This window comes from Antedon bifida, chromosome 10 (assembly GCF_963402885.1).
Source record: "Antedon bifida chromosome 10, ecAntBifi1.1, whole genome shotgun sequence".
Taxonomy (NCBI): Eukaryota; Metazoa; Echinodermata; class Crinoidea; order Comatulida; family Antedonidae; genus Antedon; species Antedon bifida.
The window spans coordinates 19,152,143-19,176,462 of NC_136235.1; the positions used below are offsets into that span (position 1 = coordinate 19,152,143).

The 24,320-nt window shown below is 35.2% G+C and overlaps 3 protein-coding genes across 3 annotated transcripts in view; 2 read left to right on the forward strand and 1 right to left on the reverse strand.

Annotated features, from left to right (window-relative positions):
- Window positions 1–24,320, forward strand: part of LOC144854298 (uncharacterized) — a 123,198-nt gene that overhangs the window by 32,687 nt on the left and 66,191 nt on the right. The gene's annotated exons all lie outside the window — the stretch shown is intronic.
- Window positions 19,653–21,619, reverse strand: LOC144854350 (activated RNA polymerase II transcriptional coactivator p15-like). Its single transcript, XM_078712304.1, has 4 exons — window positions 21,460–21,619; window positions 21,098–21,187; window positions 20,668–20,773; window positions 19,653–20,496 (listed from the first exon to the last, which is right to left on the reverse strand). The coding sequence occupies exons 1-4, from the start codon at window positions 21,511–21,513 to the stop codon at window positions 20,417–20,419; spliced, it is 330 nt and encodes a 109-aa protein (XP_078568430.1). The 5' UTR covers window positions 21,514–21,619; the 3' UTR covers window positions 19,653–20,416.
- Window positions 22,224–24,001, forward strand: LOC144854355 (modifier of protein aggregation 4-like). The gene is made up of 3 exons (XM_078712307.1): window positions 22,224–22,362; window positions 22,936–23,053; window positions 23,329–24,001. Exons 1-3 carry the CDS (start codon window positions 22,356–22,358, stop codon window positions 23,387–23,389), a joined length of 186 nt encoding a protein of 61 aa, XP_078568433.1. The 5' UTR covers window positions 22,224–22,355; the 3' UTR covers window positions 23,390–24,001.

The following is a 24,320-nucleotide window of genomic DNA, read 5'->3' on the forward strand; positions in this document are numbered from 1 at the left end:
AAAAATATATAATGTTTAACACTACGGTCAAGTATTTTCAAGGGAAATTCAAGGGGCGATTCGTTGGGTTCTGAAAGTGTCCCCATAATAGAGGTTCTACTGATTCAACCAATTAACCCAAAAAACATGTCGTGTGCAGATACAAAATTTACTACCATAGAGACGATTAAACCATGGACCTATAAACTACAGCCTGAACTCTGTCCATACCAACCAATTTTATCTACGGTTGTAAATACCGAAGATCGGGAAACCCTTAGTTTATTAGACAGTTCATTAAGGTAAGCAGATGAAGTCAAAGCCATTTCTTGATTGCGATTCCTCAAATTCTACATCTGTCTTAAAATGCCCAATAGCTTTTACAAACTAAATATTCGTCAATGAACGTTTGAACTGCTTTGAAAAGAAGTGAATGGCGTTAGCCATGAATTCGTGTGTGCAGCAGGATTCAAAGATTAAAGTAGAATGAAAACACGTGAAAAAGAACAACCATCAACATACACAGAAATACACTGTTCAGGCCGAACAAAGAAAATGGCCGTCTTTTTTCTTGTTTCCATTTCCCGTTTACGCAGAAAACACCGGTATGGTGTCCACTAAATAGAGAGTGTCCGATGGAAGGGATTCTGCTGTAATTTTCTTTCAAATTTTTTCTTTCTTTTTCGTATTTAAATGGTGTTTTTATTAATGTTGTAATATCACGAACTTGTGTAAATACAATCAATGTTGATTGAACGAGTTGTACTGCACAGTCTCGTGAATAAAGTGTATATATACATATCTTATATTATAAAGCCTATTTAATTTATGCAATAATAACTAAAACACTTATATTATATATGGTGTAGATATATTTAGTTTCCAGTTTTTATTCAGTATTATACGCACTGGAGTTTTATATGTTATTTGGTATATTCAAGTAAACATTTAGTTTCCACTATGCAGTATTACACACAGGAGATGTCAAAAGTTATAATTTAAACATGCAGTTAGCCATTCGCGGTGTGAAAATGAATGTCAATGAAGGGGGACATACTGATTCGACTGAATAATCAGCTGCAGGCTGAACTGAACACAGTGAAAAACACTAATCTCTGCCATCGTTTAATTTGTACACCTTTGGATATAACATTTCATCATAATGCTGTTGAAAAGAGGCAATGTGCAAAATGTGTCAGGGGCCCTTGTGGAGAAAAAAGTCAATCAGACGATATTGCAGCCTGTCGCTAGACCGTAAGGGGTGACCACCAAACGCTAATTCACTCGCTCAATTTCACAACAGCAAACGCTATATCAATTTCACAACGCCAGTGGAAAGCAAAAAAAAAATGGAAGGATATTAATGAAGATACTGTATTTGCTCAAAACTGGTCTGATCTACAACCGAATTTTGTGGTACGGTATATAAAACAAATATTGACTGGGCTGACGTTATGTTTTCACATTTTGAACTGAATTCGTTATTGTCGTAGAATTATATATTGATATGACAACGACACTTACTATACCTGTCTATTATTGATATAGGGAGGTTCTATAAAATATGAACAACACGAAGTCTCGTAATCCGATATAATTTGTAATTATCTAAATATCTGAAGGGATCAGGATTTATGAAACTCTCGACCCTCACCCAAACACTATAATGACATGGCACGTTTTAATATATGATTTTTTAGTATGGCAATGACAGATCCAATATGCATTTATAATTAAGAAAAAAAAAGTATAGGTCTATAAAAACCAGGGAAGAGTGATAACAACTATGAACAAGAAACCACATAATTATATAAGACGACTTTGAAGGAGGACAATGATGACGTTAACAAAGAGCCGATTACGACGTTGTTGTCGAAGGATCGAGGACGACGTTAATAAAGAGCCGATTACGACGTTGTTGTCGGAGGATCAAGGACGACGTTAACAAAGAGCCGATTACGATGTTGACGAAGGAACTATGACGACGTTAACAAAGAATCTATTACGACGTTGTTGTCGAAGTATCAAGGACGACGTTAACAAAGAGCCGATTACAACGTTGTTGTCGGAGGATCAAGGACGACGTTAACAAAGAGCCGATTACGACGTTGTTGTCGGAGGATCAAGGACGACGTTAACAAAGAGCCGATTACGACGTTGACGAAGGAACTAGGACGACGTTAACACAGAGCAGATTACGACGATGTTGACGAAGGAACTAGGACGACGTTAACAAAGAACCGATTACGACGTTGACGAAGGAACTAGGACGACGTTAACACAGAGCAGATTACGACGATGTTGACGAAGGAACTAAAACGACGTTAACAAAGAGCCGATTACGACGTTGACGAAGGAACTATGACGACGTTAACAAAGAATCTATTACGACGTTGTTGTACGTCGAAGTATCAAGGACGACGTTAACAAAGAGCCGATTACAATTCAATTGTCGGGGGATCAAGGACGACGTTAACAAAGAGCCGATTACGACGTTTTTGTCGAAGGATCAAGGACGACGTTAATAAAGAGCCGATTACGACGTTGTTGTCGAAGGATCAAGGACGACGTTAATAAAGAGCCGATTACAACGTTGTTGTCGAAGGATCTAGTGCGACGTTAATAAAGAGCCGATTACGACGTTGTTGACGAAGGAACTAGGACGACGTAGACGTCAAGCAAATACTGTTGACGTTACAAAGAACCTATCAAGACACGGCCAAAGGAGTGAGGACGACGTGGAAAAGAGATGATGTCGACGTTAACAAAGAAAAAATCATAACACTGGCGAAGGAGTAAGGACGACGTGGAAAGGAGATGATGTCGATGTTAACCAACAACGTACACACATAATTACATTAGCGAAGGGGCAATGACGACTTCACTAAGAGAAGTATGACGACGTTACAAAGAGAAGTATGAAAACGTTACAAAGAGAAGTATGAAAACGTTACAAAGAGAAGTATGAAAACGTTACAAAGAGAAGTATGACAACGTTAAACGTTGATTAGCAAAACTATTGATTACTTCTTTTCGCGTATGTGAATAGAGAATTTAATTATGAATCAAATTTAATTAAGTTTAAAAATGTATCAATGTAATCAATCAATAAAATTAACCGGATTCATAACATAAAAATGGATAAACAAGTTAATTGGTTTGATTGTACACAACTGAAATAATTAAAGGTCATCTCACAAGCAATAATAGATGCATCATAACAATCAGCTGTACAGATTTATAAGTACCTATTTATCGTTACATCTCACTCGACGACTCTACGTGAGGTATTATCTAATGAATTCGAACAAGCTACGCTGGAATAACCGTTTCAACCACAGATAGCGATTTAATTATCAAACAATTATGTTGCTAGATGACTGCTGCCTTTAAGCTATAAATGATACACCATGGCTTAACGTTTTTCAATAATAAAATTGATCAAATATTGACTAAATGTCTCTTCTTGAATTTGAAAAACGAATGCATTATAAATAATTGTGCGGATCTCGGGAGACAATATACTTATGTCAACCCTGATATTCAAAATTAAAATGATGAACTCGGTTATTACAACTTTATCAAATTAAGTCCAGGATTCAGCAAATCTCACGTATTACAATCAAACCTGTCTTATTAAATTAATTACAGGACAAAAAAAAGTTTCATATTTGTATTCTAATCATATGTTGCTTTAGGTACGTGTGTTTTCAACGAATTCCTCACATCAACTCTATTGAATGAAATATTGAATGAAAACCGAGATGTAAACATTACACAAGTTTCAGTGAACTGCTGAGACGCTACTATGAACACATAAACGCTAGGTGTAACGTAACGTTCAAGTGCCGTGATTTAAATTCGACCGAGACGCTTAATGATCGCATAACAAGCTGTTTATTCGACAGGACTGCTTAGACGCTACTATGAACACATAAACATGTACATGTTCCAGTGCATAAACGCCGAGGTGACGTGTACATATTCCAGTGCGGTGATTTAAATTTGACTGAGACGCTTCAATCGCATAATCGAGCTGTTTATTCAACAGTACTGCTGAGATGCTACTATGAACACATAAACGCCGAGATGAGGTGTACATGTTCAGTGCTGCGATTTAAATTCGACCGAGACGCTTCAATCGCATAAACGAGCTGTTTATTCGACAGGACTGCTGAGACGCTACTATGAACACATAAACGCCTAGGTGACGTGTACATGTTCCAGTGCGGTGATTTAAATTTGAGACGCAGGTTCCAGTGACCTGCTTATTCGACGAAGACGTTTATATGACATGCCATTTCGAATATATATAGTTGCTTCATTGGAAACTCGTGTTGTAATTAACAATTTTCCCTGTAAATTTCAGGTAAATAATGCATTTTACAGTAGTAAGAAGTGCTTGCCAACAACAGGATGCTTATTCGACTGACTGATTCATCAATCATCATCTCCACGCCCGGAGATTATGTACACATTTGAAATTTAATTGGAAGTACAGATCCATCCAACTTACTATAAGTAGTAAAATGATAACCGACTTGAACTAAGATCGTAAATATCTTTCAATTCTCCAGAACTTATTATAACATATCGGCCTGTATTTTGAACTATTTGTATTTGCATTCTAAAGAACACATTAAAATAGACCTAATCATTATATATAGAATTAAATACCATGCGTTAACAAATGCATCCCATAACAACACTATTATCTCTTTGTAATGAGTAGAGTGTGTATAGTTTAATGAAATCTACAGACACAATTATTCAATACAAATTACCAAAGCACTCCCCATTTCCAATTTAAAAATGTCTTTAATCCAAAAACCATACATAACAAAATGATCACGCATGACAAGTAATACTCGAGATAATAATCTCGCAATGCAATTCATGAAACTACGAAAGAAAGGTGGAAGAGGGAATATAGAAAATGTTAGTTTGTTTGCAAAATTGATTTTTGTTTTGTCTATGTCTCTTTTGTAGGCCTACCCAAGAGGAAACCTGAGCTTCACCTAATATGTTTTGCACGCGAGCGCGATCGTATTTCTGTGATATATTACAGAATAGACACGGCTTCTGTAAATGATGGACTATCTGTCTAAATGTCAATGGAGAATATACAAAAAATGGTTGTCATTTAATAACAAAACCCCAGACGACTTTAGCTTGAAGGTGGGGTAAAGATCAATTCGATTTAATATACAAAATGAAAGAAAATAATATTTAATTGCATACGCAAGGTTAGAGTACATTTATTTCTCATAAATATCCGGTCCAAGAGATACAACAAAATATTATTTCACGCAAAACAAAAATTAATTATTTCATTATTTAAAAAACATTTTTTTGAAAACATGAAAACTGAAAAACAAAAGCAGTTCTGTGACTTTCTAAGTTATGATCTGTATTAACATAAACATTGTTTTACCGTAAATGGAGGAATAAACATAATAGAATCGAACCACTAACTGCCGAGTACGAGTGGCCGTGAGCGAGTATGGAGCGCCGCAAATACAGCCATCAATTGGCATGCTCTTAAATGCTCTTCTTTACCATTGTTCTATAGTGGTACAACAAGAACACTTATGTTTGTTGTTGATGTTGTTAAATAAATAAATAAAATAAATTTATCGGAAAAGGTATTAAAACTGGAGGTCCCTTGTATACATTTCTGGCTCGCGTGCACTCTTCAGAAAGAGTAAGGGGTTAATTACCCCGGTGTACCGGTCCATATCGGCCCCTGTCGTTCATGTTAGGCTCTGTAATGTGGTTGACATGGGTCTGTAGAGCTGGGGATAATTAAAATGTCCTTATAAATATATGATGATAACAAACAAAATAAACACTCAAATTAGATCTAGTTTCTTCGCCAGATAAACGTGTATATGTACAAACAACTACAGTACAAGTACGGTAAATCAATTGTCGAACTTCTTTCAAACGCTATTATTACGAGTTACAAAATTTATGAATCTACAAAATATCCTAAAAATAGTTTTCTTCTCATACCTTAAACACTGTTTGATTGCTTTAATCTGATAAGTAACTCACAATTTTATTATTTTGGGTCGAACCGTAAATCAAAAACTGATCAAAGAAATCAAAGACAAAGAATTTATTAACGCTTGTACATGCTAAGACAGTCTGTTTTAAGAGAAGTACAGGATAAGAAAGAATCCAATGGCTTGTTAAACTAATTAACGCGGAGCTCTAATTCTGACGGCATTTAAAACATAGCCGCTTATGCCATGGTTGTTACTGGATCCATGTCATATAACCTTACATGATATCTCGGCCAAACTGGCATGCAATACTCTATTGGAATTACACGACATTAATCAAACTCCTAAAAAAGACCTAATGACGCGAATAAAACCACCATTTTTAGTGTACAAAACTAGACTACAGATCACTTCATTTTACTAATTTTAAACCAGTGACATGGTTTAAAAGATCATAGGTGACGGGAGTGTAACATACAAAATATTAAAATAAAATGCAGGCGATATTCACAGTATTGTGTAAGATGGCCTATAAAGTAACTCTAAATTTAACTAAGCCGACAACATTTTCGTAACTAATCGGCTTAAACGATCAAATATGCGCACGCGCAAGTCATTAACTTATAGTAATTTAAATAAGTTTAGTTGAGTTCGATTTCGTGTTCACGCTGAAATCGTCCGTCGCGACAAAATTACGGTTCGATTTGACGCTAGACGCGTGGCGCTTCGCGTGTAAATTATTCAGTGTGCGCCGTCGTTTAACTGTATTTTGCAAAGCGCCGCGCCGCGTATGAATGCTCAAACGAGAGTCAATAGAGTTAATGGCAATATTACAAATTTACATTATTTGGAACTTATTTTTAAAACGAACTCAGAGCCACATACAAGTTAACGCGGTACACTGAAATCTCCAAGGGCGACTGTTGGCTCATCTGCGATGATCAATTTTGTTTTTAATACGAATTTCAGATAGAAAGAACATGATGAATATAATTGTCAATTCTCTATTCAAACTGTATAGATTCCGCCGACGCGAGATTTTAAAATTGAAGTCATCATACTAGGTAATTATTTACCATCAATCTTCTTAAGAAAAGTAAATGTTCATTTCTTTTACCATAATATTGTCACACTATACATCAATTTTATTTAATATCGAAAACGTCTTACCAAAACCTGCAAATGCGAATTGAATAGGTATTTGTACAAAATGTGTAATGCATCGGTTCCCAGGCCTTTAGCACTGGCTGACGTACTTACATCATAACAATGACAAATGTCTATAATATCGTAAATTACTGTAATTATGATCATGTGCAAGTGTAACATAAAGCTCTGTCTACACTATCAAACTAGTTTGACAAAAAAAAGTGTGATGTGCCCAAATATGGTAGGGATATGTCCAAATATGGTAGTGATATGACATCATCACATTTTGTTGTCACATAAAGTTTGATAGTGTAGACACATCTTTAGATAAGATAAATCACAAATTCATGGAACATGAAAGTTGGTTTCCTGATGCTTAAAGGCCAGGTGCGGGCAAAAAAATGTCTATTGATCATACATTTCAATAATTATTGGTCTGTAGTTTCCCCTATGTTTCACAATTTTTGGAATTTTATTTGTGTTACATCATGAGCTTGTTAACAATAAGCACTTTCTTATCAGTGGGAGGATATTTCAAATTACACAGTAAAATCTCTATTCTTTTGTACACAAATGTTGTAAATAGAGAGGCGTTTTTAAAAAACTAAGACTAAACTTTGTGGTAAAAAATGTAATCAGATGACTAAATATAAGTAATATAACTTGAATTTTACGTTTCTGGTGTTTTTATTAAACTTCTGATTATTATTTTCGTGCAAACAATTATCCACCGTATAGCGACCATCTTTTTTCACCTTCTAGGGAGTCACCAGACATGTTATTACATTAGGTTACTACCTAACTACTGAAAATCTCTGGTTTTTATAGCAGAATTTGTCCAAATTTTGTATTTGATCATTTTAAAGGAAATTTATGTGTTTTCGTCATGATTTATGTTACACATATTTGATTTATGTACAATAAATACATTTAAATGAACAAATATTATATTTAAAATTCATGCATGTACCTGAGCTTTAAAACATGTGTATATAGTTCTAGTTGTTATAGTTTACACTTTAGAATGCATGATTTCAATTTCATGAGTCGATTTCAAAATTCATCTTAATGTTTTAACATACTTCGGAGGAATATTTATTCGATGTTTAATTTATTTATGTCTTTCTTGATTTCAATATTTTGCAAAATCTGCCTAAGGCGTATCGTATATTGTAAAATATAACTTCAATCTAGGCCTATATGTGAAATGTTGTTCTGACTAGACCCTGATCCAGCTAAAGCTGAAGTAGCGGGTATATGATAGACTAGCAGAAGAATGAGAAACCCATATTCATTTGACATCCCTATTAAGGGAACACTTTCACTTGATACGAATGAGGGACAATATACAATATAGTAATATAATAGTTCATTCTTATGTAGCGCATATAAGCAAGCTCTCAATGCGCTGCACATTATTACTCCGGTCATTTTGGATCAACCACGTATGGAAACATACTCCCATAATGCAGCTAGTAATCAGCGCAAAGTTGTGTCTTGATCTAACCGGGTACCCATTTTATACACCTGGGTGGAGAGAGGCAAATGTATGTAAAGTATCTTGTCCTTATAAGCGCAACGTAAGCGATTTCACCAATCACAAGCGATGGAAACTGTCGCTTGTCATTGGTCAAGACGCTTGCGTTGCGTTTTTGTGGGAACGATGCTTAATTAAGAGGGATACTTATTTGGTCCCTTCCCAAATTAATTATATACCTAAAAAGAGCATAATGAATTTACTATTTGAATTTTGTTTTTTATTTCATATTTTTTATTGATTCTTTTGTCACTCGTACTGTACGATGTAACGGGTCGTCGTTGATGATAGACTTCCATAATATAAATAATAAATAATGTTTAAATGTAAGTATTTGTGTCTTTCTAAGGTATGAATATTAAAGGTGAAAATGTCGAAATCTGAGACGTGTGAATACATCTTGTCTTATTTATATTCTCTTATTTATATTCGTATCGATTTGATTGAAACATATCTGCAAGATGAAATGTTAATATAGATGTTGTTATTTGAGAACATTCGGAAATAGAAATGTCCTTTATAATAAATAAATAATACACGTTGGTTAAACATGACACTTGGCAAAAACCACCCAATTTTTGTACGGTATCGTGTCTAACGTCAATAAACTCTACAGTTTCTTGTCTTGACTACAACAATTGACACATGTTACTGTTTATTTTTACCGAAGATTAAACTGTACGTTTTTCAAACGCTTTTTTAGAGAGATTATAAGAGAATGAGGTGTTATATAGTTGTTAAACCGTGACACACGCGTGTGGTATGTGACGCCATTTGGTATGGGACGCCATTTGGCATGTTAGCCTCACAGTTTCTTGGTGTTGAACATGTCGTTTTATCGTTCAAAACTCTTGCATACACCATTAAGGATGGAGAATTTGAAATTAAGACGAAACTATAGAAATAGAAAATATCGACCGCGATTATCTTCCAATACTATAATTAGAGATAAGATATTCGATTACAAGACTATACCTGGACGGTCAATAACAATAAGTGGATAAATTTGTTCTAATAATTGATCGTAAATACGTAATAATAACACTCATTGTTTTGTTTTTGTCTTTCTTCCGAAACTATCTCTTGTGCAAACACAAAATGAGATGCTGGATATTAGTTGGTTAATATTACAGAATTCTATAGAATGAAGTTGGGGTGAAGATGAGAGATACATGTGAGCAGAGGGAGAATGAAGAGGAGGATAATGGGGAGAAGTAGGATGATATAAAGAAGGAGTGGTGACGGTGATAATGGCAATGAAAAGAAGAATAAGGATGAATGGGAGGAGTATAGACGAATAATGAAGGAAAGAAAATGAAAGAGAAAGGGAAGTAGGAGGAGAACGAAGTGTAGGATCAGAATGAATGGAAGGACAATAATGAGGAGGAGCTAGAATGAAGGGAAGAACAAGGATGAATAGGAGGAAGAGCATAGACGAATAATGTAGGAGGGAGAATGAAAGAGAAAGGAAATTAGAGAACGAAGTATGGGATCAGAATGAATGGAAGGACAATAATGAAGAGGAACAGAGTAAAGGTGACAATGATAATGAAGAGAAGGATAAGTATGAATAGGAGGAGTACAGACGAATAATGTAGGAGGGAGAATGAAAGAGAAAGGGAATTAAAGAACGAAGTGTACGATCGGAATGAATGGAAGGACAATAATGAAGAGGAGCTAGAATGAAGAGAAGGATAAGGATGAATAGGAGGAGTATATACGAATAATGTAGGAGGGAGAATGAAAGAGAAAAGGAATTAGAGAACGAAGTGTACGATCGGAATGAATGGAAGGACAATAATGAAGAGGAACAGAGTGAAGGTGACAATGATAATGAAGGGTTGCATTTAACCATAGATATAATATCTCTATGATATAACATATATTACGAATATGCCCGATAAATGCCTAACAAAATAAAATACATATTAATTTGGATATTCTGAAAATAACTATAACATTCATTATCAGTAGACGCACAATTGAAATGCCTGAATATAAAGGCTAACAGATGTATTGTATAATTCATTCTTCGTGGTACATTGACAATTATATAATGTTACAATTGTTCAGAAATCGATGTTTTGATAACCCTCTCGTCGTCTAATAAGCTTTACGGTTTAAGTTGAACAAAAACACAAATGTTAATTGTCAATTGTACCTAAAAAGAATGACTTACAATACGTTTGTTAACGTTTATGTTCGAATGTTTCGTTTTATGTTTTAAAACCGGAACTGCATAATGAATGTTAACTGCAGTTCATGTTTATGGGTAGTAAATTTAAAAGAGCAACATCAACAAAGATAATTCAACATCCTGTTCAAAATCAAATAGCTACAAAAGCCAAATACTGCAATTCAATACAGTTTATCACACCAGACATAGTTGGCTGACATTTTGAATGATATCGTCAAAAGTTCTACGAATGTATCTGCCACGCGCTTGGCCAATTTCTAGTGTGCAATCTACATAGTGCCCCGCGCGGCTAAAATATGAGCGCCGCCTTTTACCGCAGCGGCGGATTTTGTATTGATCACGGCACTATGGATTTCCACCGCGAAATTGCAGTACAGTACTACATGTTATAATGGGAAATATAGCAGTCAACAATTGCTACAGTAATAAGCAAATTGTTGTTTGTCCTACTTTTATGTACGCTATACTACTTTTTTTTTTCAAAGCGACCGAGTTTTGTCTTCTCTTTTAAATTCTTAGATTGGTTTAACGAATGGAAGAATTAGTTGAAATTAATGTTAAAGTCCTGCATAGTTTTGATTTAATTGAATTCAGTTCGTAAAACTCCAAAAGTTTTAATGTACTTGTAGGCCCTTAATATTAGCAAATGCCATTACATTACATGACGTTTGAAAAATGAGCTAGAATTTGGATTTTGAAAACATCGGTTAGGATTCTAAACGGCTATTTGTTCTGCGGGTCGCTGATACGAACACAATTTTGTTGTATTGAAAATAATTTCAAACCACTTTAGATTTTGATATTTTTTTTTATTAGTTTCGATGTGTTGTTATGTTCTGTCTACAATGTCAAACTAGTTTCACAAAAAAAGTGTGATGTATAACCAAATATGGTAGTGATATGACGCAATCGTTTCCATATATGGAAACATCATGGTTTTTTTTCACATAAATTTGGATAGTGTAGACAGAGCTTTAGGAATATTTCGTACGTTTATGTATTAACTACACCACATTTGTGGTTTTCGATATAAGAATGCTGTAATTGTTTTTACCATGCTCTTAAAATGATTCCAAAGCGTGGTATTGATATTATTCATGTGACACATGTGACGCGATACAGTACCGTATTTAAACATTGATTTTCTGATTTCCAGAGCTTGTTATACAAGCCAAAAAAAGATCCCCAAAAAAACTTCAAATAAAAACTAATCGATTTTAACACAAGTGGAAACTTCGAGCTCGCAATTGCATTATAAAAGCAATTACGGCAAGTCTGTATGTGCCTCAAACCCATTATATGAATAATGTTTGACTCGGCTTAAGTGACTTAGTCCTCATGTGGTTTCCTTCATCCATCTTTGATATTACTTTTTTAATAAATGTTCAGGTTTATTTTCTAATAAATTGCTTGACGTCCATTTGCCTAATCAGCTGGGATCGTTTACAATAATGGACACACGAGCAACTTTAAATCAAGTTGCCGAGGTGGTGGACAAGGTTGCAGAGTTCAAACTAGTGTTGCAAAGGGCTTTTAATCAAGTTGCCGAGGTGGTGGACAAGGTTGCAGAGTTCAAACTAGTGTTGCAAAAGGTTTTTAATCAAGTTGCCGAGGTGGTGGACAAGGTTGCAGAGTTCAAACTAGTGTTGCAAAGGGCTTTTAATCAAGTTGCCGAGGTGGTGGACAAGGTTGCAGAGTTCAAACTAGTGTTGCAAAAGGTTTTTAATCAAGTTGCCGAGGTGGTGGACAAGGTTGCAGAGTTCAAACTAGTGTTGCAAAGGGTTTTTAATCAAGTTGCCGAGGTGGTGGACAAGGTTGCAGAGTTCAAACTAGTGTTGCAAAAGGTTTTTAATCAAGTTGCCGAGGTGGTGGACAAGGTTGCAGAGTTCAAACTAGTGTTGCAAAGGGTTTTTAATCAAGTTGCCGAGGTGGTGGACAAGGTTGCAGAGTTCAAACTAGTGTTGCAAAAGGTTTTTAATCAAGTTGCCGAGGTGGTGGACAAGGTTGCACAGTTCAAACTAGTGTTGCAAAAGGTTTTTAATCAAGTTGCCGAGGTGGTGGACAAGGTTGCAGAGTTCAAACTAGTGTTGCAAAGGGTTTTGAATCAAGTTGCCGAGGTGGTGGACAAGGTTGCAGAGTTCAAACTAGTGTTGCAAAGGGTTTTGAATCAAGTTGCCGAGGTGGTGGACAAGGTTGCAGAGTTCAAACTAGTGTTGCAAAGGGTTTTGAATCAAGTTGCCGAGGTGGTGGACAAGGTTGCAGAGTTCAAACTAGTGTTGCAAAGGGTTTTGAATCAAGTTGCCGAGGTGGTGGACAAGGTTGCAGAGTTCAAACTAGTGTTGCAAAAGGTTTTTAATCAAGTTGCCGAGGTGGTGGACAAGGTTGCAGAGTTCAAACTAGTGTTGCAAAGGGTTTTTAATCAAGTTGCCGAGGTGGTGGACAAGGTTGCAGAGTTCAAACTAGTGTTGCAAAAGGTTTTTAATCAAGTTGCCGAGGTGGTGGACAAGGTTGCAGAGTTCAAACTAGTGTTGCAAAGGGTTTTTAATCAAGTTGCCGAGGTGGTGGACAAGGTTGCAGAGTTCAAACTAGTGTTGCAAAAGGTTTTTAATCAAGTTGCCGAGGTGGTGGACAAGGTTGCAGAGTTCAAACTAGTGTTGCAAAAGGTTTTGAATCAAGTTGCCGAGGTGGTGGACAAGGTTGCAGAGTTCAAACTAGTGTTGCAAAAGGTTTTGAATCAAGTTGCCGAGGTGGTGGACAAGGTTGCAGAGTTCAAACTAGTGTTGCAAAAGGTTTTGAATCAAGTTGCCGAGGTGGTGGACAAGGTTGCAGAGTTCAAACTAGTGTTGCAAAAGGTTTTGAATCAAGTTGCCGAGGTGGTGGACAAGGTTGCAGAGTTCAAACTAGTGTTGCAAAGGGTTTTGAATCAAGTTGCCGAGGTGGTGGACAAGGTTGCAGAGTTCAAACTAGTGTTGCAAAGGGTTTTGAATCAAGTTGCCGAGGTGGTGGACAAGGTTGCAGAGTTCAAACTAGTGTTGCAAAAGGTTTTGAATCAAGTTGCCGAGGTGGTGGACAAGGTTGCAGAGTTCAAACTAGTGTTGCAAAAGGTTTTGAATCAAGTTGCCGAGGTGGTGGACAAGGTTGCAGAGTTCAAACTAGTGTTGCAAAAGGTTTTGAATCAAGTTGCCGAGGTGGTGGACAAGGTTGCAGAGTTCAAACTAGTGTTGCAAAGGGTTTTGAATCAAGTTGCCGAGGTGGTGGACAAGGTTGCAGAGTTCAAACTAGTGTTGCAAAGGGTTTTGAATCAAGTTGCCGAGGTGGTGGACAAGGTTGCAGAGTTCAAACTAGTGTTGCAAAAGGTTTTGAATCAAGTTGGTTGCCAAGTCCATGGTTAATCCATGCCAAGTCCAAATCAGACTGAAAATATTTTCTGAGTTTGTCTGAACCCATTATTAGTTGCTGAGGTAGAAAAAGTTGTAGAAAGAAAAATGATGGGTTAGGATGAGTTTGTACGTAGACGAGTTTATCGGTTAATTATTATCGGTTAATTTTTGGCTGTGGAAACACGGTCTTAGTTTGAATGAAGTTGTGTTGAGTTACAAGGAAATCTGAAAGATGGAAAGGAAGATGCTCAGCCCACTAATTGATAACTTAATGTGAAAATGCCCACAGGTAATATGAAAAAAAACCAGCGCCCACATAATTGTCACGATATTGTTTTTAATTTGTGGCTTACGACGTTACATTGCGTCCGAGTGGGAATCAAGCTTAAGGTTTAAAAAACAGTGACCTTTGAATTTAGAAGAGAACCTAATGAGGTACACAGAATTCCTCATGGCACAAGAGTGCCGTTTCAACCTTAATCATTTGAAGACATTTGCGGCGTAAAGTTTTTGATAATTCATTTCTAGAGAAAAAAAAAACAAGTGAAAACTATAGAGATATTCATTATTTTCTGTTTTACATGAGTAAAAAATTATAACTAGACTAAATTATAAATAGGAGTGGCAATAGGCCTACAGTAGATTTAATGATGAATAAAATGTATGGATAATACAATGAAAGATTACTGTCATTGCTAAACCGTCCAAGCGGTTTCATTATTATTTTATATGCATCCAAAATATAACTAGACATGAAACTCGTCACTTTGACGAGTTAGTTATCCGCACCACGACAAACGCCACGTGCACGTCATACATTGGAATATTGCACACAGATAAAGATTATGGCATTATGACAAGAACTGAAGAATATGACATGCTGTTAGTGCTGAATTTTGTGTCATATAGTATATACATGCAAACAGTATAAGCTGTATACATATTACATACAGTGTAGAATAGGTGAAATTACGGGACCCGCCATTTATTCCAATTTTTAACATGGCGACGGTATCAAAATGAAACACTTAGATAGCAATTTCAGAAGGAAATTATCTCAGGAACAACATATTAACGTGTAGAAGAAATTTGAATACGTAAAATATAGATGCGCACCCTTTTAAATGTGATGAACTATTACGCAAAATATGAAAATACGACTTTTTTTATTCAACTGGCCATATGATGACGTCACAACATCCGATTGGCAAAATGTTTACATGAATTCGTATCTACAATCCAATAGCTTCCAGAAAACGTTTTAATCGTGATTATCACATTTTATTCTTACGAGCTATTACAGATTAAAATTTACTGTAAAGATGAAATTAATGACCCACGTAATTAAAATTTGTAGGCATGATGACGTCATAAAAATTAAAATATTTTTATCTCATGCTAAAGAAAGTTGATTGACCTACACAATATATAAATGTAGGAGAAAAAGGAATACAGATAAGCGCGATGCGCTCCATTGAATGTGATGAGCAATAACGAAAGAGACAAAAATCCTATATTTTACATTCGTGTGGCCATACGATGACGTCACAATGTTTTTTTAGCCTTATTGATGCATGATCCGATATCTACAACTCATCAACTTCTAGATTTTGTAATAAAAATAAACGGTTAACGGTTTACTTTAGAAACTATGACTGTTTAAAAAAAGACATAATTTTGACGATTTTTTAAGCTTTTTCATAAAAAACGCGCACGAATTGTCTAATTCAACGTGTTCGTATGGCGTTATTTAAACTGGAAAAGGTCTAAATTGTTTTCAAAATCACTGGGAAAGGCTTGAAAAATATAATTCAAGAGAAAAAAATATGTTTTCAACGCTATGTGCGCACCGCGCGCATAAAAAATTGCGCGCCCGTGGGAATTTTTGACATGCTCAAAATGACAAGAAACGCGTAAAAAGTTGATTAGAAATTAATTTTGCGCATTTTGAAATTTTAAATGCGCGTGCGCGCGTAACTTCTTGTCAAACATGCCATTTTTAATCCGTAGAAAGTTTGCCCCTGATATGACTTAAATTTTGTCAAAGTGTCAATACTAAATGACTTTTGGTTTTTAATCTATGATCAATCATTGAAATTCATAAAATTGCGCATAAGTCACGTTGCGCAACTATGACGTCATTCAAAAATAGGAGGTGCACAACTTCACGTAAATGCCCATATGTTGTCAAAGTTATGAAATGTTATGTTTACACATTTTAGAGGAACACGACTCACAAAAAGGAAGGAAGGAAAGAAGAATAATACAGAAAAAAAATATTGATCTCATACAATTACAAGGAGTTATCCGCTTGGTATACCAAGCGGATAACTAATAAAACATGTTTTTGTGTTTTGATTTATCTTGCAATGCCATTGTTGCATGACCGAATGTGATGCTTGACATCAAATGGCCATTGAGTTGAACAAAAATAATGATATTTCACATTTTGTATTGTATTTTATAATAAGGTATACAAATAGGTTGCAAACAAGCTTTTGTAACAACAAAAAACATTTTAATTTATAGTCAGAGGCGTAACGGTTATGAGCGCTCACTGGTTAACCCAGGGGCCCTGGAGCTTATTGGGCCCCTGAACAATGCCAAAAAGGAGAAAAAACAGGTATTAATGGCGAGGCCTCCAGCGTTGGAGGGCCACTGAGCATATGCGCTACGCCACTGTTCGTCGATAATACGTGTTAAAACGCATGCGTCTGTTTCATCATAATAATTTCCGCGTGTTGTTGCATGATTACTAAGGATTTGTTCCCACTAGAACGCAAGGACCAATCACAAACAATGGATTATTCGAACAGTGGCTTGTCATTGGTCAACTCGCCTGCGTTGCCCGTACGTTGTTTTTTCTAGTGAGAACAACACCTTAGTAACTTGACCAACAACAAGCGATGGATTATCCGAACTTGGATTGGTCAATTCGGTTGCGTTGCGCTTACGTCCTTGCGTTGCTTCCTAGTGGGAACCAAGCTTGACGCAATTGTCGTATTTCGACATAAAGATTCGTTGAGTACTTTTTGTATTCGAATGGTAAATTTGTGCTCAACAGAAAGTCATTCGAATAGAAAACGTTGACAACGAAAGCTTTTTCGTTAAGAACAATCTCAACGCTCAAAATAATCCGTTAAATAAGTACTCAACGGAAAAACTGTACTCAACGGTGAAAGTCCCAATCGAATACAACAATTGTTAAATACAGTACTAGAAAATCTTCTCTTAGAATGTCATGTGCTTCTTCAGTATGTGATTTATAAATGTTCCGCAGGACAGACTGTAAATAACAGAAAAACATGACTTGAACCCAATTAATCTTTGGGTTTATTTTTTTTTTGGACAAAATCACTGAGTATTATTGACTTTTACTAGTTGTTTTACCATTAAGATGAAAATGCTGTTGATTACTCTCGAGGCATTTAACATTTACGGATTTCCTCATCCATTAAAGATGGGCAAATTAGTAGATTAAAATTACTATATTAGCAAAAAAAATAATAAAACTGTTTCATTTCACATTAATCTCCTACAAAACATCTGTTTTTAACATAATAATTTTCAGGAAATGACAAATAAGTGTGAATCTCACTATGAAATGAAGATTCCAGGTTTAAGTGATACATTGTACAGAATAGCTAACAGCTATACAGTAGTAGTACTTTAAAATATTCAAACTGTTAGTAATATAGCTTTCATCACCTTTATGTTTTCTATTTGTTCTGCGTTCTGCTTGTTCTGTTTAACCGCATGTACCGATTGTACAGGTTAACCGAGTGTACAGGTTAACCGATTGTACAGGTTAACCGATTGTACAGGTTAACCGATTGTACAGGTTAACCGATTGTACAGGTTAACCGATTGTACAGGTTAACCGCAGCTTGTACAGGTTAACCGCAGCTTGTACAGGTTAACCGATTGTACAGGTTAACCAATTGTACAGGTTAACCAATTGTACAGGTTAACCAATTGTACAGGTTAACCGATTGTACATGTTAACCACCTTGTTCTGGTAAACAGCTTGTACAGATTAACCGCTTGCTATGTTTGCTTGTTTTGCGTTAACCAACTGTTCTGGTTAACCGCTTGTTTAACCGCTTGCACAGGTTAACGGTTGAACAGGTTAACCGCATGTTCTGTTCTCTTCTACAGGTTAAATTGGCTGTTCTGTTTAACCACTTGTATTGTACATGTTAACCGCTTGTACAGGTTAACCACTTGTTCTGGTTAAACGCTTGTACAAGTTAACCGCTTGTACTGGTTAAACGCTTGTAACAGTTACTGTAACCGTTTTTTCTGGTTAACCGTTTGTTCTGGTTAACCGCTTGTACTGGTTACCGTTTGTACAAGTTAACCACTTGTTCTGGTTAACCGCTTGTACTGGTTACCGTTTGTACAAGTTAACCACTTGTTCTGGTTAACCGCTTGTACTGGTTACCGTTTGTACAAGTTAACCACTTGTTTATTAAGGAAACAGTGTTTATATGGTCATCTAAATGTTCCTAATAACTACTACATTTTTATTTCTTGTAGATATAGAAATTAAAGTAAATTCAAAATGACAAATAAATATTATTCTTCATTTTCTATGGTCACTGAAGCATAAACGTATCCTTGACAACGTCAAGGGAACCATAAAGTGACACTTTTAACTGATTTAAGAAATTTAACATGCGGATTTACAATTTATTTTCACACATCATTAAAGTTTTGTTTATTATCAATGATGAAGGATGCAATGGCATTAAGGGAAATAAAGTATGATTATTTTATCATATAATGAAAATTTAATTCAGCATATATAAACAAACAAATCTCAATAGAGTTTCAATTGGGAGATGGCACGAGAAAGACAGCACGACAGTAAACAATACCATGCGAGTGATACTAGGACCATACAATTACACCAGTGATTCTGTGATATGTTATACTAGGGCACCATGTACCTACCATAATGTGATGTTTCGGCACACATGGCGTTTCATACATATAATACTTTACACAAATAATTACAGAATTTGGACAAGTCTACCATTTGAGTTAGTCTATGTTCTAGACCATAATATTAGTAAGATATATATTTTGACACAAAAGGCGTTTCATACGTATAATACTTTACCTCAATATTATTTTCCAGACAAAAATTTAAACGCTGATGGGTGGACTAATATAAAAAAGACCATACAGACTTGGGGCAAGTCTCTGATTTGTGTCGTGAAGTGAACTGTTTCTGATGCTGTTATCGCTGTGCCACTTTAAGCAGCAACTCAATCATTTGATTAACATACTATCTTGAAGGTTTTACTGCCTGATCGCATTACATTTTGGATAATGTTAATAACCAAGCACACATATTAAACAGTTATTTGGGAGTACAAAAGTTAGTAGAAATATGGTTTTCAGTCTAACAATTTTATTTTTGAAATTAACGGTTTATTCAGAGACATAGAGCATGCAGAAACATGCTCTGTAATACTCTGACAGCATGTGATACTGTCTCGTTGCTTATAACTACCACATCAGGTGGTCATCTAGATTCAAAGTCAATTGCTGATTTGTCGTACCTTTTCTTTCAGTTAATAAATGTAACTAGTATAAACTACAAGGTTCCATTCGCTGGTCACATACTTGTTTCTGAACACATTATGCAGATGTTTTTGAATCAATGCCACATAAGACACTTAATATGACAGTTACTGTTTTCAAGCTTATATACTAAAAAAATCAGGATATATAATGTAAAAGCAACATTACAATTTAACATACAATACCGTTTTTATCTCAGACTTATGTGTACTTGCACGCCATGGTGTACAGTAACCCTGGTACGTTCTAAAATGTCTCTAACACTACAAATAACTCACTTTGTGCGTAAGGAATTCTTCAAATAACCATCAATTCAAGAATATTTTAGTTCGTTGTAGAGCAGTATAAATTATTGGTGTTTACAGATTATTTCAATCACCGGTATAAATATAAAACAGCCCTCTTAGATATCAACAATTTCCCGATCTTGTGCAGTTAATCTCAAATGTTTGTATTGAAAATGCAGCACAGAAAATGTGAATATTTTGAAAAAAAGATTATCAAAAATATAACAATGTTTTGAATGGGCTTACAGTTTATTCACAGGAGTCTAAACGAGGATATTGAATGTCCATTAAAACTGCTTAATACTCTCATCAACATCGTCCATTACTTCTTTAAGCTTGTTCCACTGGTCTACTGACAAACTGATACCTACAAAATAACATATATAGTTATAGACTACTACAGTACTAAAGCTCTGTTCACACCATCAAACATGTGACAAAAAATGTGCCAATATATGGACATGATATCATATCACTACCAGTAACCATATTTATGCATATCACTACCATATTTGGGCACATCATAATTTTAAAGTACCTTTCTTTCCTGGTTTCATTTCACCTCCAGCTTCATAGTATTCACGAATGTCAATAAGAACTTTACCCTTAAACTCTCTCACATTCACAAACCTTGTCCTCGATATCTATAAAAACAAAATATAATACAGGTTGCAATATACACAAGTTTTCTATTATTTATTAAAGGCAAGGCCAAAAGTTATTCTAGAGTAATCTTGTAATCAATTAATTAGTCGCTTCTATGAGCAAATGATGATTACTATACCTGCGACTTATTATACCATGCAAACACATAACGGTTTACAGCCAGGTTGTTGATAATGGTAGATGGTACAATAATACAGATTGAACATCTTTAACAAAATTTATTCTAGAACACTGTAAGTTAGGAACATGAATATTTCTATTTAATTATTAGCTGCAACTTTGTTTGTCTTTCTTAATCTTACCTCAAATTTATGTTCATCTTCCCCTTTTTTACTTGATGATGATGATTCTTTTGATTTCTTTTCTTGAGATTTTGCTTTTTTTGCTTTGGGCTGAAGATGAAAACAATAATTGTTCAATTTAACATAGGATAGCCTAGCTTGCAAGGCTCGAGCAAAGTTTGGCAAAGGCCGTGTAGCTTAAGCGGGAACTAGGCCTACCGCCTCCTTCTTCTTTATCTCTATCTAGAGGAGGCAAGGCCTACAATATAGAGGGCCTACTACTCTAGGTTAGGTGCAGGCGCCTAGCCTTGCTAGGCTAGGAGGCCTAGGCTAGGCCTAGTCTTTCTCTTAATTAAAGTACTCTAATATTGTTGAGAGCCTACCCTTTCAACATCAGAGTCATCCGACGAGTCTATAAATTCCTTAGATTTGGGCATTTTCACAATTTAAAAGTACTAACTAATCTTATCTAGGCCTAAATTTAATTTGTTTTTTATTGAGTCTCTTAGCGCGGCTACTGAAAAAACACATGCGACTGTGAGGTATTTCAGAGCGTCATTTTGACGATGGAGCATTCTCTACTTCTCTACGGAGCGCCAGTTATGCCTTTATTTACTTCAGAAATAGAAATAGTACTACGGTGGTGGTGGATCAAATTTGGCACCGTTGGAGCCCAGAATTGCACTTATACTTATTACTATACATAATAGAAATAAGTTACTGAACTTTAATATCTTTTCGAATGTATACACTGTGCTCAAGTGGACCCAATATGGCGCCATTGGAGCACAGTGATATAAAATAAAAATAAGTCACTGCTTTTTAATATTTGTTCGTATGTTAATACACTAAGCTCAGGTGAACCCAATTTGGTACTAGTGGAGCACAGTGATATAAAATAAAAATAGGTCACTGCATTTTAATATTTTTTCGTATTAATACACTGTGCTCAAGTGGACCTAATTTAGCACCAGTTGAGCACAGTGATATGAAATAGAAATAAGTCACTGCATTTTACTATTTTTTCGTATGTTAATACACTGTACTCAATGTACCCAATTTGGCACGAGCGAGCACAGCGAGGGAGGAGTCGTTTTGTGAGAGATTGAGTAATAATATTAGTTTTTACAAAACTAGCCTTCCATATTTATCTATAAAAAAATAATAAAGCTGAGGTTTTACGTGGAATTGGAACACAAACGTCGTGAGGAGGCGGGTTTGATTCCTGCATAGAAAAGTGTCAAAAATTTAGTGTTTGTTTTCAGATTATTCTCTAAAAATGACACGTTAGTATTACCAATAATTTTTGTTAGATCATTCTGTATTTTGGTAATAGGTTTATTTTATTCTAAGTCTAAAAATAAATGTTCTTTTGTCGTTTTGGACGTCCATGACATCAAGACAACTTAGCCTAGGCCTCTAGTCTAGGCCTACCTAGAGCTAGATCTAGCTTTAGCCCAGTCCTTGAGCGGATGCATACCTCTCTCTTCCAAAACTGTTGTAGATGGTCGGTTCGGTCGTTCGTAAACAAACAAAGCCTAGGCTAGGGGAGGGCCTATTCATTTGCTGTGGCTTCTTTTTATATGTATAATTGTTATTTACTATAGGATAATAGGTTTCTGATTGAGATTTGACTGGTATTAAATAGTATGATGATAGTAATATGTATGTATTTGTCGTCTTTTATTTTATAAGTAATTCGCTTATAATTTTTGTCGCGATAAAATCAACTTCTGGTATTTTGTATGGAACGCCACTAGCTAATAAAAACGTACTTATCTAGAAAAACACATTATAATTAATAGGCAATGTTGAGTAATAAAAATAATCCTCATTATTATTCTTTTTTTAATTTATAGGAGGAAATCAAAGGGACCTTGCTAGGGCCAAGAATCTAAAGAAACAACAAGAACAGGCAAAGAAAAAGGCATCGGCAACTGGCAATGGCGGTATGAACTTGGAAAATCGAAAACACAGGTTTGGAAATCATTACATAATTCGTGCATGATCATTTAAAGGTCAGGGGTCAGATTTATCAAAAATGCTTAGCAAAAAAACTCTGGGCAATACACGTGCACACAGTTTAAGAACTCACAGGAGACCCCTGATTTTCCACAAAATTGTATTCACACTATGCAAACCTGGTTACAACTTGTTACATTTTGCAGATGTGAAAAGGGTGTTAGACTCAACCATTTATTCAGTAATTCCGTAAAGAATTGCATTTTACTCTATCTTTTTTTTTTTTCAAGGGATGCAGAAGTGATGCGTGAAAAACAGAAGAAAGCTGCTGAGAAAGCAGAGAAAAAATAACGAAGTATGTGAATGAATAGAATATTGAAAATGGAATGATAAAAACTATTTAGAAGCAGCCTGTTAACATGTGGACTTTTTTTTAATGGATTTACACAACGAAGAACAAAGATTTACAGCAAGGAAAATGGAGTAAAGCAACGTCCTCCAATATTTGATATATTTGGCAACATAACTTTTAATGTGTACTATTATTAAGTTAGTGTTCTAGTGAATAAAATTGTATTTTTCTTATAATTATTATAGGTTCTCTTTTTTTTCAACTAGCATAAAATACTCTATCTAATGTACCGTTTAAATATTTTTCCAAAATATCTAAATACGATTTCCCAGTTTCCCATTGTGTAATTAATTCCTATAGTTAATATTAATATTTAATAGTCTTTTATTTTTGATCTCATAAATGGGAGGTTTGTCGAGATGCCTTGTGTGCCAATACTTTGTAATATTTATGGTTGAGACAGACTTAATAGTTCTTGGTACAAGGAATTTTTATATTGAAAATAATTAATATTTCTGTGATTTTCAAAATTAACAGTAAAGGATGGTGACAAAATACTATCTCTTAGATTTGTAAACAAAAAATAAATCTTTAATTTTCAGTTTATTATACAGTAATGTTGATTTGTCATTTTCTATGCTACTTCTTGGTTCAACAGAAATGTTCTCATTTCTAAAAAGTGGGTAAAATCCCCACAAAAGAGAGAAAAAAAAAAAGAAATGTTCTCATGTCCTTTGGTAAAAGATGCATCAGTTTTATACAATGTCTAAAACCCTGTCTACACTATCAAATTGTATGTGGCAAAAAAAATGTGATGTGCCCATATAAGGACATGATGTCATACCACTACCATATTTGGGTACATCACACTTTTTTTGTCACATAAAGTTTAGTGTAGACAGAGGTTAGGAAAATATAGCCAATTTCATA